The sequence below is a fragment of the Rhinolophus sinicus genome, chromosome 3 (genome assembly GCF_057876585.1).
Source record: "Rhinolophus sinicus isolate RSI-liver-muscle chromosome 3, RSI-T2T, whole genome shotgun sequence".
NCBI classification, from domain to species: Eukaryota; Metazoa; Chordata; class Mammalia; order Chiroptera; family Rhinolophidae; genus Rhinolophus; species Rhinolophus sinicus.
Genome location: NC_142503.1, coordinates 22468336 through 22486721, shown reverse-complemented (window position 1 = coordinate 22486721; position 18386 = coordinate 22468336). Strand labels below are relative to the sequence as shown.

The following is an 18386-nucleotide window of genomic DNA, read 5'->3' as shown; positions in this document are numbered from 1 at the left end:
AGGCAATGTCTGTGGACATTTTGGTTTTCATAACTGGTGGGGAGGGGCTGGAGAGGTTGTTACTGGCAACAAGTGGGGAGAGGCCAGAGATGCTGCTAACCATCCAACAATGCACAGAGCAGCCGCACATGGCAGTTACCCAGCCCAAAATGTCAGCAGTGCCGAGATGGAGAAACCCTGAGTTAAACAGACCCTTGAATAGCACTGGGCATTTAATGCATTCTTATTTGGTTGACTGCTTGGCTCAGCACATGACCTCTGATACCCTTGGCATCCCCACAACTGCATAAAGAAAGTCATTGTCTACTGGTGATCCAGAGGCACCACCAGTTGCAGAACTGCCCTCTGAATCAGCAGCGGAGTGTGGCTGCCTCAAGGGCCTCCCGTTCCTGTCAGATCCTGGGCACATACCATTCAGGACAGGACACCACGTGTGTCATTTATCTATTTATGTATATGCCAATCACACATAACAAGACCATATATTCCTGTTGGCAGAGAATGTATGTTTTACTTCATCGCACGCCACTGGCCACCATTTCCCATAATTCCACCTTAACACACTTCGGCACTCGGGGCATGGTAATGCTGCTTTATCTTGGGAATTCAATGGTTAAAAAGTTGGTCATCTGTAAATATCCTTTTTGGTAAATTGCAATTAACCAGAATGTGAAGTGACCAGCATTGTCCATTCTCCCGCCATTCTGGATAAATGAGGATTCATGGTACTTGTCATTTAGATTAGTGTTCCTCGGGACATGATTTATATAAGTTTAGGTATTTAGGGTTAGAGATAAAGAATTCCTCAAGTTCTGTTTCCTTCCTTGATTCTCTGGTTTGTGAGAATGTTGTCTTTATCTGGGAAATCAAATGGAGACTTCATTCACACAAGAAAAGCAAAGATAAGAATAAGCTGATCTGTCCAGGTAGATATTTGTGTTTGGTAAGACATGATGGGAGGTTGTCATTTAAAGGTATCTGACAGGAGGATCAGCCCTAAGTAAGCTTGTGACGTAGGTGGTGTGTTTTGCCTCCATCTCCTCACTTCCCTGGACCTGCACCTCCTTCCCCCTGGCGTTCTCAGCCTCCACTGATGCCTGCCTGCCATCCAGAGGAACACCTAAGGGGCACTTACTGCTTTGGACCTGAATAGTGTAATGTCTCATCCATACCAAGAGCACTTGCATTTTAAAACAGGAACCCAAAAGAATGACTCACTAATAATAGGATTTCAAATATTAAACCATTAGGCAGGATCAGCTTTGAGGAGTGCTTCCCTCAAGTCACACTACCTTTAAGCGTAAGTAGATAAAACAAGGCCCAGGAAAACTGCAGGTCAGAATTTTGTGAGATGATAATAGGGTTTTTAAAAATTTGTGTTTAAATTTTTGTTCTTATTTGTTCCGTGGTTATCAGCTGGGAACAAGTACCTTTAGTTTCTAATGGAAGAAAGAAGACATATTCCAAGGTTGGTTGATCTTTGCAAACTTGCATCACCCTAGGAAGCTTATTAATAGATAAGTGACAATACAAATAATTATATTTTATTGCAGTCAGAAATTGGTTTTCTTTGGGGCTCTTTAAGATCAGGTATGTTAGTTTTTAAGCAGTGTAGAGAGTATAGTTTGGATAGCCCACAAGAATTCTGGGAGTGGCAACTTTACTAAGCAGCTACTATGTCTGGCACCATTGCATTTTCCAGTTATGACTCTACTAGTAGGTGAATCTTTTATTGTCATCCCATATTATGAGGGAGGAATTTCAAGGTCACAGCAAGTACATGCTAGAGCTGAGCCTTACCCCCCCCCCCCTTCTTGGCTGCAGGTGTCTTAACCTCTTGCTGTGTTGCCTCTGCAGTCATAACCAGGCACCTGTGCTGTCCTCAGGGAACTTTCCCACTGGAGGGAAGGGCCCAGGCACAATGGAAAGGGAAGATGGTTTGCTAAATATGTTAATACAGCTCTTTCTTGCTTTCCAGGTTTTGGAGGTGCCCTGGGTTACCTTTTGGGTGCCATCGACTGGACCCATTTGAAACTGGGAAGAGTGCTGGGCTCAGAATTCCAGGTCATGTTCTTCTTCTCCACCTTGGTCCTCACTTCGTGTTTTACTATCCATCTGTGCAGCATCCCTGAAGCCCCACTTAGAGATGTTGCAAAGGACATTCTCCCACAGCAAGCGCCCCGGGACCTTTCATTATCATCAGACAGATTGTACGAGTATGGGTCTATCGAGAAAGTTAAAAACGGTTATGTAAATCCAGAGCTGGAGATGCAGGGAGTCAAAACCAAAAATCCCACTGAACAGGTAAAAACGCAAATTCTTTTTTCTTTACTTGGGAAAAATATTCTTGTTCTTGCCATTTCTTCTTCTTTTCTCTCTCTCTCTTTTTAAATTACTCTTTGTCTTTGTTTTGTTTGCTTATTTGATATAAAGAGTTTTGTGAAGTTAGTTGAATGCTCAAATCCCCAGTAGCTATTCCCTTAGAATTAAAACTTTGCACCTCAAAGAAAATGTCTGCATTTTCCTCTTGTCCTCCTGTCTCTTATCCTTTTCAGAACATCAAACCAGGGAAGATGAAACCAGGTACAGAATGATAGACCATAAGCAAAGCCTGAAACCATCCTCAGGCCACAAGAAATACCTTCACTTCTTATATTGGGATTATAAATTTGTTCCTCCAAATGACAGTATCCCTGGGTTGGTAACTGTGTTGGGGGTGTTGAAATTGTATTTTGTGAATTGTTTAGATATTCCTTTTAGTCCATTTCTACTGAACTGCTCAGTGAATTAATTAGCTTACCATTTAAAGAAAACTCTATTAAATGCCGGGGAAATGGGACCAGGTTAAGATGAAGTGGTCAAAGAGAAGAGATCAGAACTATACTGATCCGTACAGTAGCTACTAGTCCCATGGGGCTATTTCAATTAAAATTAATTAAGATGAAATAAAACTAAAACTTCACTTTCTTAGTTGCATTAGCCACATGTCAAATGCTCAACAGCCCCATGGGGCTAGAAACTACTGTACAGGACACCAAAGATACCACAGTTACCTCATTGTAGAAAGTTCTTTCAGACAATGCTGATGTACAGCTGTGTCCTTCTTAAAGCTGAGTTTGAATATCAGCACCTCAGGGATAGAGAATAAAGGCTTCTCTTACTGGCAAAGAGGTTATGGAAGACATGGTTTTAAATTGTGGCTCCTCTAGCTGCTGACCTGTGTTATGCATTCAGAAAATAGCTAGCAGGCCCTGGCTGTAGATCGCCTAGTAACTCAGAGGACAGGTTTCCAAATCCTGCCTCTTCCACCTCTGGAATGAATGACCTTGGGCATTTCCATTTCTGTAAGATGAGAAAGGAAGTCTATCTTCCTATGAGGGTTTTGTGCAGATTACATGAGATTATCTGTGCAAAGTTACTCAGAGTGGTCCTAACACCACATAGGAAGGTGTTAGGTCCAGGTGCTGTGATTGTGAGCCTGGCAGAAAGCTGAGTGCTCTACGCACAAACAGGGAACAGACTTGACGGGGACTCTAAGAGAATTTTCAGAGAATTTTCAGACAAGCTCAGTGAGTCTCATCTCCTCTACGAGCTCGGCTTCTCATGTTGGTTTGGTCTCTTTCTCTGGGGTTGTTCGAATGCTCAAATAAGATAAAGCAGGTAAAGGGGCTTTTTCATAAGACTATAAACAGATTATAATCACTATTCAACAAACTGCTCTGGGTGCTGAGGATATCCAAAGCACTCTCCGAGGTATTTAGGGATTGTAAAATTGATTAATGTCCGTTCGCTATGCCTAAGAATTTACAGCCTAATAGGGGCATGAGCCATTCATACCAACACTTATATTCCAAGGTAGAATGTGGTAAATGCTATAAAAAGCAATGTGTCAGTTCAGGTCTTCTGAAAAGAAGACACAAAGACAATGTTAGATGTGTGAGGTTTATTGGGGAAAACGCCATGAAGGATCGAGAGGGAGAGGGAAAGCGGAAGGAAACAGGGAAAGTCTTCATATCGTGATGCAAGTCAAGCACCTGTGAAAGGAGAAGGGAATGGAAGGATGATAGGGTGGGAAACATCTCAGATGCAATGTAGTTCGAGCAAAGTTCCCGCCAAGCCAGCAGGGAGTCCTCCAGTCACACCTGCCCATTGGACGCATCCCTAGTCTTACAGGAATGGGCTGCCAGTCTTGCTTAGTCACTGGCTGGGATTCGCCAGGGAAAAGGTATCCTTGACAGTAACAGGTGCTGGATCCAGAGAAGCAGCAGTTGGGGACCGGCAGACAACTATATTTTCTCCAACAGGGGATCCAGGTGGCGTATTTCCGTGATGGCCACATGCGAAGGGATAAGAGTTGCTGTTAGTTTCACAAGAGAGAGCGATTGTGCCTAAGCAAACAGAGGAAAGCTTCCCGGAAGAGGCCTTCTTTGAGTTGTGCCTTGAGTGACTGTTAGGATTTCAATAGGTAGAGATCTGGGGAAGAATACTCCTGGCAGAGAGAATAGCACTAGCAAAGCCACAGGTATTAAACAAACAAACAAACGAAAAAGCATGAGGCATATTTTGGGAAAGGTTCAGTAGATCACAGAGTTTGTGAAAGAAACTTAGGAAACCAGATTGAAGACAGATGCTTTTGTATGTCAGCATAGGAGTTAACATTTCGTTATGTAGGTGATGGGGGTCCACTGAAACTAGTAGGGCAGAGGACTCCTTAATGTTATTTTTTAAAATATTTGTCTGGCTGCTGACTATAGGGGTAAAGAGGAAACCAGCAGATTATCTTCGTGGCCCCAGATAAGAAGTAATGATAGGCCTGGATCAGGGAAGTGACAATAAGAATAAAAGAGAGGTAAAGGGGGAGAGGCATGAGGGAGTAAAGCAAAGGACAGGGCAACTGGTTCTATGCGGGGAGACAGGAATGGAGGAACTGGTGAGTTTATTTCAGATGCCAGTGGACTAGTACAGTGAATGTGCCTGGCAGATAGGAGAAAATGTAGGTTTTGAGCTCAAGGGAGAGAGCAAGAGTAGCTATGGAAGATTCCAACATAACACACACGCCATGGGAAGTGATTGAAATTGCCTGTGAGAAGTAGAGAGAGAGAAAGAGCAAGAGAAAGGATGGGAGGAGGGAGAAGTGCTAGTGCCTGAGTGAAAGGAAATACAGGGAGAACTGATTAGGTGGCCACAAAGCTCAGGTGGACAGCGAGAAAGTGTGAAGACTGGGGAAATTCCTTGGATCTGAAAAGGCAAACTTGAAGGTATGAGGACAGGAGATTCGTAGTTTGGGTAACAAGTTGCAAAGGGGTTTGAAGGAAAACTCTGACAAAAATTTGGGGGAGGCAGTGAGTATAGTAGAAAGAAAAATTGCCAGGGGCTACCAAAAGTGTTTGCTAGTGAATGGGGCAAAAGCTTTGGAACAACCATGTCAGGATTTCAATCTGGGCTCCTGAATGAGTTAGAATATAGGACACCCTAGTAAGTTATATAAGATGTAAGTTCGTTTCTCTCTCTACTAAAGGTCCAGAGATGGGTGGATAGATTGGGGCTAACCTACTGATTCTACAAGGGTCCTGGACCCTTCTGTTTTGTTGCTTGCATTTTGAACGTGGAGCTTTCATCTTGAGATCCAAGGTAGCTTCTCATTGTTATGTCTATATTTCTGCCAGCAGGAAGGAAGAAAGGGAAGGACGTGATCCTTCCCTGTAAGGATGCAACTCAAAAGTTGCAAACATCACTTCTGCTTACCTACTGTTGACCAGAACTTAGTCACATGGACACACTGAGACGCAAGTAGAATGGGTAATATAGCCTTGAGTTGGAAGCCATCCCCCCAACTGAAACATCATTACACCTGAGAAAGGAAGAACAGGTATTGGTAGCCAGTTGTTAGTCTCTGACAACTCACTAGCCCCTAATCCTAGTTGCTGTGTAACCTTCAGTAAGTTAACCTAGCTGGGCTCAGTTTTTTCATCTGTGAAGTGACGATAATGCTTTCTCCCTTACAGAGAATTTCCAAGGGTTAAAAGAAACATTGCAGGTGAAAACACCTAGCCCAGTGATTTACAAATAGTAAGTGTTATAGAAGTCTGTTTCCCTTTTTAAAGCATCCCAAATTCAGAATTAAAATCTAGGCAAGTTTGGTGCATTGGAGCAGGCAAGATTTAGGAGGCATATTTTTAAATAATTACAAAAGAACGAAAAAGTGAATTGCCACATATTTTCACATGAATGCAGTTTTATTAACTTCATGCTCTCCCCTGTCTTGCTCTCTCCAAGAATCCCTCCTCATTTCTGAAGACTCTGCATTGCCTTTCCCAGTCCCCCAGTCCAGCGGCTCCTCTGTTTCCATGTATTACAGAACTGAGTCTTCAGTTGGAGTCCTTTCACCTTCTGTCTTGTTTGTTAACTTGTCTGTGTTTCCCCACCGGATGGTGAGGGAACTCCCTGGGGGCGGACGTGGCTTCTGGTGCATTTTCCCATTCTTGACCTTTGCCTCAGTGCCTGGCATGCAGGAAGCAGGCAACAAATGTTCCTTTAGTCGTTCGTTGCATGAATGCAGCAGAAATGGTCATCTGAAATATGGATCTTGCTGGAATTTGTTTGGGTGAATAATAAGAATCATAAGAACTGGTCACAGTGTGTACACAGCTCATTCGTTCGTTCATTTGTTCATTCAACAACTATTCATTGAGCGCTTATCCCAGTGGAGCATCAGGACACTAGTGAGCAAGACAGACCCTGTCCCTGTCCCAGAGTTGTCATCTAGCAAAGTGCAGCTATGTGTTGTCTTACTTTCTTAGTAAATGTATAATTTCGAATATTTTTAAATTTACAAAAAAGTTGCAGAGAATAGAGAGAGTTCCTGTCTCCTCTTCACCAGCTTCTCCTTAATGTTAACATCGTACATAACTGTGGTACATTTTTCAAAACTAAGAAGATAGCACTGGGACAATGCTATTAAATAAACAGCGGACATATTAAATAAACTGCCTTTATCTTATCTTGATCACATAGCAATTAGAGAAAATATGGAGTCTAGGTCTCTGGAGACCAGGCTAGACCACCCTTCCCTAGCCCAGGCCGCCTCGGGAAGCACTCCCACTGCCTCCATCCTTTGCTAAGAGGCCAGAACTCCCCGATTACTGGTCCCCCTTGTTGTGCAGTTCTGCCGGACAGCATGGGGCTCCTGGGCTAGCCGTGCAGTGGAACCCACGCGATCATTACAAGATATGTTTTTGAAGATGTATTTAAGACATATCACGTAACACACACACACACACACACACACACACACACACACACACAAGATGATCTCCGTTTTGGGAATATCTACACACGTACAGAGGAAAAATAGGAAGGCTATATTCCCTAAATGTTAATTGAAGTTATTTTCGCTGGATGATAGGCTAACAGGTGGTTTTAATTTTCTTTTCTAAACCCTTCAGTAGATTCAACATTTTTATAATGGACAAATACTACTTTGAAAGTAATGTCACAGTTTAAGGAACAAAACAAGTCGGGCTTTACTACAGATCAGGAGATATCACCCTGATAGAGTCTCACTGCCTCTGCCCTGTTGATTGATTATGACTCAGCAGAGGCTGAGAAGCATCAAATGAAACAAGTGAGCAGAAGCCTTTTGAAAGGCATAAAATGCTCCACACTAGTAAGAAAATAAATGCATCAAATACAATTAACTTTTTCTTAGGTGCCACATACACAACGCTCTCAGTGGTTTTGTTATTTGGTTAAAAAAAACAAAATTAAAAACACAGGGTAACAACTCTTAGATCCACTGCCGAACTTCCGACTCTTCTATTCCAAATGTGCTTCTGGGCGTCCAGCTGAGCAGTGGGATTCCGCACTGTGTCGGCCAGGGCCCTGGCTCTCATCGTTCATCAAAGTCATTGCTTCCCAAAGTCAGGGTGGCTGTGCAGTTTGAGAACCGGTTTTGTGGGGTTTTTTAATGGAAAAAGGCCTGAATTATTGCAGAGTTCAAAACAGATCCCAGAAAATCCACGTGCAGTCCCCCCATGCCATCATCGCTCCCTTCAGCATCTCGGCCGTCTCCTTTGGGGTGGACTCTTGTGAATCTCTCCTTTTCACTTACAAATCCATCACCACCCAGTCTCCAGTGGACAAAGGCACACAATACATGCAATAACACATCTCCCATGGGCTCAGAATTATCGAAAGGGCTTTACCAAGGGAACTAATGAGTCAGAATAATGAGATGCCAGCTGAATTTTTATTCTGAGTTAAAATACCCAAAGGACCTTTGAATATTTACATTCCCATCTTTTGCAGAAATACTAGGCATAATTTTAAAGCTCATATTTACTTTTGGAAGAAAGGAAAAAAATTAGGTTAACAGTGAAAGCAGGCTGAAATTGTATATAAGGCAGGAGCAGAAATTAATATTTGGAATGAAGCTGACTATGTGCTGGCCAAATTCACTTTCAAAAATTTTGCATTTGGGAAAGAAGGGAAGGAAAGTGAAGATAAATCATTTAGTGTGAGTCAAGACAGTCAGGCTGTTGTTTCTTGGTCTAGACCTTTCGCCACTTCTTCCTGTGGTCAAGAAAAATAAATAATTCTGCCATGGCTTTCTGTTATGGTCACCATTTATTTTGACAGGTACCATATTTTACATTAAGAAAACAGTTATTTTTTTCTAACTCTAAGGGAATGCCTATACTTTTAAATACTGATTAAGTATAACAAGATTAGTTCAGTCATGGTCAGTAGTTTAAATACTATAAAATTGATGAATTTAAAAAAATCAATTTACACAGCAAACCTACCATGAGTATATACAATTTTCTGCAACAAGGAAGTAAAAAGCATTATCATCTAAGGTTAAGCGTTAATACAAACATTATGCTTTTATAGTTAAAACAGAAAATCTCAGGAGACCGTCTTATAAATAAACTAGCCAAGATTCAATTTCATCATGTCAAGATTCAGAACAAATAAAAATCTGCCAAGAGAGACCTATCATCCCACTATGGTTGATGTTTATAGTCTCAGTGTCCTCAGGACAGGTGACTACTTAGTATCCCTGAGGTGTCTTTCTTCTCTTATGTGACAAGATGTTAAAGCCTGCTTCATTCTTTGTATTTCAAAATAGCTATGTCAATAGTTCAAAAAAATTTTATTCTCTCAAGGCTTCTGATACTTAAAAATTGTAGCCTCTGGTTTTAACATAATTTAAGTCTAAATTAAAGAATTTGGGGGATATATAGTCATTGTGTGTGTGTGTGTGTGTGTGTGCGTGCGCATGTGTGTGTGCGTGTGTGTGTGTGTGTGTGTGTGTATTCTACAATCTTCTCACTTCTGACTCAACATAGGGCTCATTTACATGTGTGGACTGGTGGCAGAATCTAGGGAAATAAACTGGGAGGACATACCTGGCCAAGAGCAGGGAGCTGATTAGCTCTCTCGATTCATTTTCTATTGCTACATAACAAATTATCACCCATTTATTATATCATAGTTTTGTAGGTCAGAAATCTGGATGGGGTCAACTGGGTTCTCTGCTCAGGGTCTTACAAGGCTGAAATCAAGGTGTCAGTAAGAACTGGAGTCTCATCCTGGAGGCTCAACTGGGGAAGAATTGCCTTCTGAGCTCAGTCAGGTAGAATCCAGGTCCTTGTGGTTGTAGGACTGAGGTGCTTGTTTTCTTGCAGGCTGTTGTCTAGGAGTCACTGAGCTCTCCTAGAGGACACTCTCTGGTACTTTTCACATAGCCCCCTTTTATCTTCAAAACTAGCAAGTTTTGTGCTTTGAAACTCTCTGACTTCCCTTTCTGATCCCAGTTGGAGAAAACTCTGCTTTTTACAGAGCTTATGTGATTTGGTTAGGGTCACCCAGATAATCTCTCTTTTGATTAAGTCAAAGTCACTGATTAGTAACCTTAATTATGTCTGCAAAATTCCTTCGCCATGTGACATAACATAATCATGGAGCAATACTAGGGGATGGAGATCATGCCGTGTTAAAATTCAGTCTACCACACTTTCAGAGTCAAGAAATCTATGAATTATAATCATTTAAGGCTAGGTTAAATCTTTGACTTTTGTCCTCATGCAGTGGCTCTGTCATTGAAAGGTAGAATGCTAGATGTCTCTTATATCTTGGTTCAAAGCAAACTGTTTCCAGACCCTTCCAGTTCCCCAAAGCCCCACTGTGGGCCAGAAAGTGCTAAGTATCCATACATACTTAACACCTCCTATTGGTCACTCCACAGGCACCGTTAGTGCCACACCCAGAAAGTGTGACCCTGTGCAATGGTGGACTGACAGATACGTAACATGGCCATGTGCTCTGGCTCCCACAGATGGCTGTATCTGCACTGAAGGTCACGCCTGTCTCATGTTTATTCCAGACTGGGAGGACAATGACCATGAAGTCGCTGCTGAGGGCGCTGGTGAGTATGCCTGCCCACTACCGCTGCCTTTGCCTCAGCCACCTCATTGGATGGACCGCCTTCCTGTCCAACATGCTCTTCTTCACAGACTTCATGGGCCAGGTAACCGACACGTCTGTGTACACTCACTGACTAGTGCATCAATTTTCAGTCAGCACCTGTGGAGCTTCTGGGCTAGCCTGGAGGATGGGGCTGACACAGTAAGAGTGTCAGAAAGACACTTAAGGAGCTGACTTACACACAGGTTCTAGTGGCAAGTTCCTACACCCTGGACGACTAGAGAACACTACGGGACCAGTACTTGATTGAATACAACAGATAGGGAAAAATCAGTGTGAGCTGTAGCGGTCATGGCAGGCTTCATAAAGAAGGGGCCTTGAAGGGTGAGTAGGAGCTAGAGAGAGAGAGGAGAGTGGAGAAGAGTCCGAAGCCCGTTGGCCGTAGGTATTAGGATTTCCTGAGGGTCCTGAGTACAGGTCTGAGAAGGTGAGACAGGTGGTATGGTCATGAGAGAACGAGCTCTGTGCCCTAGGAAGGGGCCTTGGCCGGGGACATGTTGCTCCCCAGGGATGGAGACACAGCACATGTGAGAAGGGGTCCCTACCACCCTGTATTTGCAGCTCAACCGCCCAAATCTCTCTTTCAGATTGTGTACCGTGGGAATCCCTACAGTGCACACAACTCCACAGAGTTTCTCATCTACGAAAGAGGGGTCGAGGTTGGCTGTTGGGGCTTGTGCATCAACTCCGTATTTTCCTCACTTTATTCTTGTAAGTCTCCTCTTCCTAAGGTTGTCTCCTAAAGGGCGCTGGTCTAGCAGAATCTTGGATTTGATATTTCTGTATTTATTTTTTTGGTCTTTAAAATACCAGATTCTTCATAAATATATGGAGGTCAGGAAAAATTATTCTTTTAGAAAGGACCACATGGAAAGGAAAAAAAAATCCTTTTCATAGTGAATTCCAGGTGTCGTGGGAATAGTACTTGATTGTTCAGTGGTTACTTTGTCCTTGCAACCAGTGGGTTCCTGATCAAGGTTCTCTGCAAAAGAAAAGGAGATCTTCTAAACAAGGTGGTGACGTGTTGGATGGAGGAGGGACAGAGTCCTAGCACAGAGTACTAATTAACATTAGGTCTGTGTTTCACTGGAGGGAGGTCACTGGTGGAGTTTCATAGGTATCAGATTTGTAGGTGACATAAATAGGAGGGATGGGTAATATGCTAGGTGACCAAATTAACATGTAAAATTATCTTAGCGCAGACAAGGCGTTATGTTACAGGAGCACTGTTCCATGTTAGGACAATGGCTTTCCTTCTCAGGTCCCCGCTTTCCATGGGGTCTGGAGCCTGTTAACCCCCCACCTACCCAACGTTCAGCTGTGAGGACAGTGTCAACAAATGAATTTCTGCAATTGGTTTTAAATAAGTCCAAACAGATGTACTCCAACTCGAGGGCATCACACAGGCTCCTTTTGTGCTCACTAATGTGTGTGGAAATCTCGACATTCTGTATACATTGAATTAAGTCAAAACTCTGGTCTATAAAATGTATGCGGGTCCCCCATATGGAGCGGAAATTTGGGAGGTCCTCCAGCATTGTGAGAAGAATAGCTGGCCCTCCATGCAGAGCTCTAGACTTTGAACAGGCCCTGGGGACAGCAGAGGTATGGCCCAGGTCTAGGGGGAGAGATGGGGGACAGTCCCTGTTGTCATTCTCAGGGACAACATCCTGTCATTGAAGTGTGCTTCCTGTGGGGGAGGGAGGTGAACATACATAATGACCCCTGTCTGGCATTCAACCCTTTCCCCAGCCCTAGCACAGCAGGAAACCTGCCCTGAGATCAAGAAACTCTCTTCCAAACAAGGCACAACCGGGAAAGGGGGACCTAACATAAACATGTAAGGAATTCATGAGCCCAATAATCATAAAGCCATAAAATTCATCCTTTTAAAATATGTTATAACCAAATAGTGGTGGCTTACTATTCTCCTTAGCACATTCTTTTTTCCCCTCAGAGTGTGTGAAATGAAAAAAATTCCGTTTCAGGAAAATTCCAGGAAGATTTCAAGTACAGAAAATAGAATCCAGGAGCGTTAGACTGAAAGTGTCTAATAAATATACATCCCTTTGTGCTTTCAAGAGATGGGGCACTATTTGCTACTACTCTCATTCTTTTTTTAAGAGGAACTCAGTTTTCCTCAAGTAATGAACATTTTAATTTTATGTCAATTTTAACTTTTTCCCCTCTCAAAGAATTTCTACTAGATACCATTCTATTAGTCTAGTTTGAGTTCCTGTATGTATTTCATGTCATTTGAAAATTACAAAGCATGTTATTTTTAGGCCCTTTCTATTTAAAAGCGCTGTGTACAAAAGAAAGTATTATTTGAATAGTTTCCCGAAGTTACATTCATGTATAAATCTATGGGACCCCTATCATTGTGAATTAGAACTAAAATTTTATGTATGAAATCCCCGCTAGCCCTGCTCAGGGATCTCTAGGGGTCCCCATGCCCATAGCAGAAAGTCAGAGCCCAGAACCTGGTGTCCCAGGGTTTGGCCTTGTTCACATTTTGACCTCTGCCGCTCCCACACAGATTAACTACCCATGAGGACTCACTACAAAGACCTTCTCATCTCTGTGTATTTGCTCCTGCTTTTGGTTTCTTCTTCTAACTGAACTGTTCTTTCTACTTCCCCACCTAGACTACTCCTAATGATGCTTTTAGACCCAGCTGAAAAATGACCTCTTCTGGGAAATTTTTCACATCTTTCCACCCCCTATATCCCTACCCATCCTGGGCAGAATCAATCATTTAATTCCAGAGCACATGAACAACCCTCTATTTTGGGCTCATCATATAACATCAGGTGCACATCCAGAATTTCTATCCAGCCGGAGTTTGGCAGGGCAGTCTGGCTGCTGGGATGGGGGTAGGGTATGGTGATAAGGGATTTGTTTTCAAGGTCCTTTGCACAGCAAGCATTCTTCCAACAGTGAGGATAGCAACAAAGTACTGAAATACAGCCGATTGTTCATATACACTACTGTTCATAGCGGGTGCTTGAATCCCTCATTTCCCTCCAATCCCAACTAGAGGCACAGTGCGAGGGTACGACCACTAGTGTCATCAGACCCAGCACAGGGCAAGCCAGCATGGCCCTTACATTGATTGATTTCTCTTCATGAGTAAAGCGTTCTTTGCCAGACTTTCACTCTTTGTGCTGAAGTTACTTACGTTTCCAAATATCTCTTTATCCTTCTTCACCTTCTCCTTCGCTGGGCTATACATTTGGACAAGAGCATTTTCCTAATGAATATTGATGGTATCTTTTAGGTACTGAGACACCTTAGGTTACATTTTCTGCATAAATGTAATCATTAAGCAAATGGAAGCAGAACTAGCTTTCTGCTGCTTTCATTCTCAACCTTGACACCAGCCCTCCAGGCATGGTATGAATTTAAAGAGGAAACAATGCCTCACACTTGTCAGTTTCAGAGCTGTCGTCCTTCCATGATGACCTGCAACAGTGTTTAGTTTCCTAACTCATTCAAATGTAATAACAGGTTAGGTTTCTTGTCTGTGCAGTGTAAGTCCACTCATTATTTGGGTAGACATGGAAAATCTCACCCTTGAATGGCACATTCTAAATATCTATCATTTATCCTCTGGGTTCATGTGTTCCATTAGAATGGGGCAGGGGGAAGATACGGAGTGTATGGATTAAAAGCAACTGATGGAAAAAGGAAGATCAAATTTTTTAGGGATTTTCCCCACCGTGGTGGAAAACACTGTAAAACAGAATTTTCAAGTTTTAAAAATGAGCTGTACCACAGTCTTTATGAGCAAGCCAAGTGTAGCTGCTGGGAGTGGGCCCAAGCTGAGCCCGCCAACCTTCAGCCCAGCCCGTACTTTGGAAATGACAATAGCCACCACTGACTAGCTGTCTGCTATGTCTGCACTGGGCGGGGTGATTCCACAGACCTTTTATCTCATTCGATGCTGACAGCAACCCCCAAAAAGGGTTTTAATTGGTCCCACTTTTCAGATGAGGAAGATGAGATTTTGAGAAGTTATGGAAGTTGTCCACAGAGAATGAGGGAGCCGGTGATGGGAGTTGAGGGGGGTGTGGGGGCAGTGGGAGCCGCTCCCCCTGCGAGGGGTTGGCAAGTCAGGGAAAGCGGCTGCATTTCTGGTCCACCTTTTCCTCCTCAAATGTGCACGAGAGCATTCAGGTGGGGACCAGGAAACTGAATGACTTGGATTATTCTATAGAATCTGGTGGTTTTAGTTTCCTCCAACCTGGCTTTGGGCCTTGGGCCAGAGAGGGCTGGGTTGTTATTTTGGTAATGTTAGGCTAGACCCCTGCGAATCAGAATGACCCCCGCCCCCCGTTTTTCTTCCCCGTCCTGCAGCCCCAGGGTCCCAGAGTCAGGTGGGCTTTGCTTCAACCTCTTTTGCACCCTGTTTCTATTCAGCTGCCTGCTCAACAGTGCCTGGTCCTTCCCTGTGGGAACGAAAATCAACCTAGCCAGGCAATTTCCAGCTCTTTTTTATGCCAAGGGATGTAAAGCTGATTTCAAAAGCCAGCTGTTTTCAAGCGCAGATAGGGAGGTTCTTTTGTTCCTGACTCAGTAGCAAAAAAAAAGGCTCCTTCAAAAAGTGAATCTTCAGAAGAAAGGATTGTCTGAAATTATTAGTGGTGTGTGGCACTGCCAGCTGTAATTTCGCCCTTTCTTCTCTCCATAGACTTTCAGAAAGCGTTGCTGTCCTACGTCGGATTAAAGGGGCTTTACTTCCTGGGGTATCTGCTGTTTGGCCTGGGGACGGGATTTATCGGGCTTTTCCCGAATGTGTACTCCACCCTGGTGCTGTGCGCCTCGTTCGGCGTGATGTCCAGCACCCTGTACACCGTGCCCTTTAACCTCATGGCCGAGTATCACCGCGAGGAGCAGGAGCAGCAGGTGTGTGGGCGTACCTGTGCGCGCTGAGTGACAGCTGCACTCACGTGAAGGCGGGCGGGGCACTGAAGGTGGGCGGAACACTGAAGGGGGTGGAGCACTGAAGGGGCGGAGCCAGATGTACTGATGGGCTGGTCCAGGCATGACCACTGGCCCCTCCTCCTTACTCTGAAGCCTTGTGCACCTGGGAGCAGTAGGACAGGCCCCCTTACTCCCTATTGTCAGATTAGGAAAAGGGGGCTTCATCATGCTGAGAAATCAGCCCACAATCACACAGAGCACGCAAAGGGGAACCTGGGGCTTCTGACAACTGCCCCACATGTCCAGGTGCACCTGTGATATTTCTGGGTCCCTTCACCCCAACCACTGCAGAAGTGCACGGTGGGATTTCCGGGAGTTATTGATTGAGGGTAGGGCTTTCCTAGGTGACATTTTCCTTGTAAGTCCTGATGTTAGTAAGTCAGACCCTGTGTGCAGGGAGGAAAGTTGGTTGTAGGTGGTCACCCCCACCAGCTGCCTTGAGGGAGGTCTGTCCCTTTTCCACCTTGGAGCTCAGGCTAGAAGGCAAGGCCCTAACGGCCCTAACAGAACACTAGGTTAGGGATTTCTGCTCTAAGATTATCACATCTTCTTACTAAAATGTGCACCTTTCGCTGCATGAAAATAGGCTTATATTTCTTAACTGGAGCAGTGATGTAAAAGCTAGAGAGAGACCTTCGAGTTTAATCCATCACAGCATGAAACTGCAAAAGCACTGGTGACCCGTGACCGCAGTGCCGACCTTCTTTTCCGTTATTTGATCTGGCAAAAGCCACAGAAGGGCAGAGTTGTCCCAGGATTTAAACCTTCCAAACAAGAGTTGTGGCTGTCCCCATCCCCTGGCAAAAATGTTTGCCACTAATGTGTCACAATGTCACTAATGTGTCAGTGTGTACAGGAGTTTTGCTGGTAAAGAGACAGCATCATAAAGAAACTATCCCTCCAAGGAGAGAGTTAGATGGTCCTAGGGCCAAAAATAAGCTTAGAACTCAGAGAAACCTGGATTCAAATCCTGCCTCTCTTGTTTGGCAGCTGTGTGACACTGGGATGTTATTGATTGATTTATTAAATATTAAAGTCAGTTCACAGAGGTAATATAGCCACATGGCTCAACCATCACAATGATGTAGAGAAGTATGCTCCTGTCTCCTCCTGGCTCTTACATGTACCCACTCTAATTAGGGTTTTCTTTATCTTTTCCATATTTTTCATGAAAATCAAGCAAATATGAACTTGTTTTCTTATTTTCCCTTTCTTATTCAAAGAATAATGTGCATTTTTAGGCACAATTTTTTTTACTTAATAGTATAGGAATTATTATTCAAACTCTCAGATCCTCAGTTTTCTAATCAATCAAATGGGAATAATATACCCACCTTATAGAATTGTTGGAAAATTAAACAATAGTATAGGTAACCTGTCTGCATAGTGCCTAACTAGCATCTGGCAAAGACTCAAAAAATGGTATTATTATTATTGTCACAAGGATAATAATAATATGTGCATCTAGGGAGGTGGTGAGGATGAAATGAAGTAACATATATGAAAGAACCTTGCACAATGCCTACCACACAAAAGACACCCAATGAATGACAACCTTATCAACCAATTCAGACCAAGTATCAAATATTAATATACTAACCAAACATTAACCATATTTTTTATGTTGCTGTTATATATATCTGATTCAACATCCTTCTAGAAATGTGTGAATTTTTAACACTAAAGAAAGAAAGGAATGGGATAGTTACTGAGTTTCTACTACATTGTATTTGTTGACTTCTTCAGAAGAGATAATTTTGTACATAGTAACCGTCTAATTCCCACAGAATTAAATTAACTGGAATGTAAGACTTTGTGACGGGTCAGGAAGACATTTTCCGAGACAAGGGTAGAGCTGCTTGGTGCCCTTGGTGTCCTTGGAATCAGGGGTCGGCAAACTATGTCTCCCAGGCCACCTATTTTGCACAGCCTGTGAGCTAAAATGCTTTTAAATTTTTAATTATTTTTTTAATCAGCAAAAGGATAATACTTAGTAACAAGTGAAAATTACATGAAATTCAAGTACCAATGTCCATAAAGTTGTATTGGAATGCCAAGTCGGGTATGTAACATAGCCGCTCGCTTGCAAGCTCTAAGGCAGAGTAGTTGCAACCCAGAGCCTGTGACCCACAAAGCCAGAAGTATTTACTATCTGGCTCTTTACAGAGAAAGGTTGCCCACTTCTGCCCTAAAGGACAGTTCCGTGTAGACCAAATGCTGTTCCTGTGTTTCCTTTGCAGAGGCAGCAAACCCAAGGAGGGGACCCGGGCAGCAGCGGAAGAGGGCAGGGCCTGGACTGCTCCACCCTCACCTGCATGGTGCAGCTGGCTCAGATCCTGGTCGGAGGCGGCCTGGGCTTTCTGGTCAACATGGCGGGCAGCGTCGTGGTCGTGGTGATCACGGCCTCTGCGGTAGCACTGATTGGCTGTTGCTTTGTGGCCCTCTTTGTTAGATATGTGGATTAGGTCAATAAAGAGACATTGCCCCTAATCTCAGTCACAGAGGAGCACGTGGCAGGAAATCACTCTTGTCCTTAGCTCTGCAGTTTTGGGGTCAGCTCATTGCATGCCCGGCGTTGTAACTTCATTCACAGTCATCTGCCTGCCCCTCGCTTTCACCCAGCCCTCTGCACACCCGTCCCCATATTCCAGGCATCACATGTCCTGGGCCAGACTGGGCCGTGCCTCCATTCACTGGTGGGTGACAGCACCCGCATGCGCCTTCCTCGCTGTGTCTCAGTGCAGGGCAGTGGAGAGACGGTGTGTTTTCCGCAGGGCATTTCAGGTCTTGAAACCTGAGAAGCTGACTAGTTCTACACATGACTCTTGGATTCATTCTATGATTTCTTTTTTTTTTTCCTTAACCCGGGGTCCATATATAGTCGGGGTGGGGGGAGGTCATACTTTTCATCA

The 18386-nt window shown here is 43.7% G+C and overlaps 1 protein-coding gene across 6 annotated transcripts in view; it reads left to right on the top strand.

The window, feature by feature from the left end:
- SLC45A2 (solute carrier family 45 member 2) overlaps positions 1-17980 on the top strand; it is a 31147-nt gene extending 13167 nt beyond the window's left edge. For 3 of the 6 annotated variants that reach the window (XM_019737259.3, XM_074329027.2, XM_074329026.2), the window contains exons 4-8: positions 1979-2304; positions 10340-10531; positions 11076-11199; positions 15182-15396; positions 17715-17980. In XM_019737259.3, coding sequence (XP_019592818.3) covers positions 1979-2304; positions 10340-10531; positions 11076-11199; positions 15182-15396; positions 17715-17939 — 1082 coding nt within the window. In that variant the 3' untranslated portion in view covers positions 17940-17980. The remainder of the gene's footprint in view (positions 1-1978; positions 2305-10339; positions 10532-11075; positions 11200-15181; positions 15397-17714) is intronic. The other 3 variants (XM_019737262.3, XM_019737260.3, XM_019737261.3) reach the window with 3 other exon arrangements.
- Positions 17981-18386: the final 406 nt, after the last annotated feature.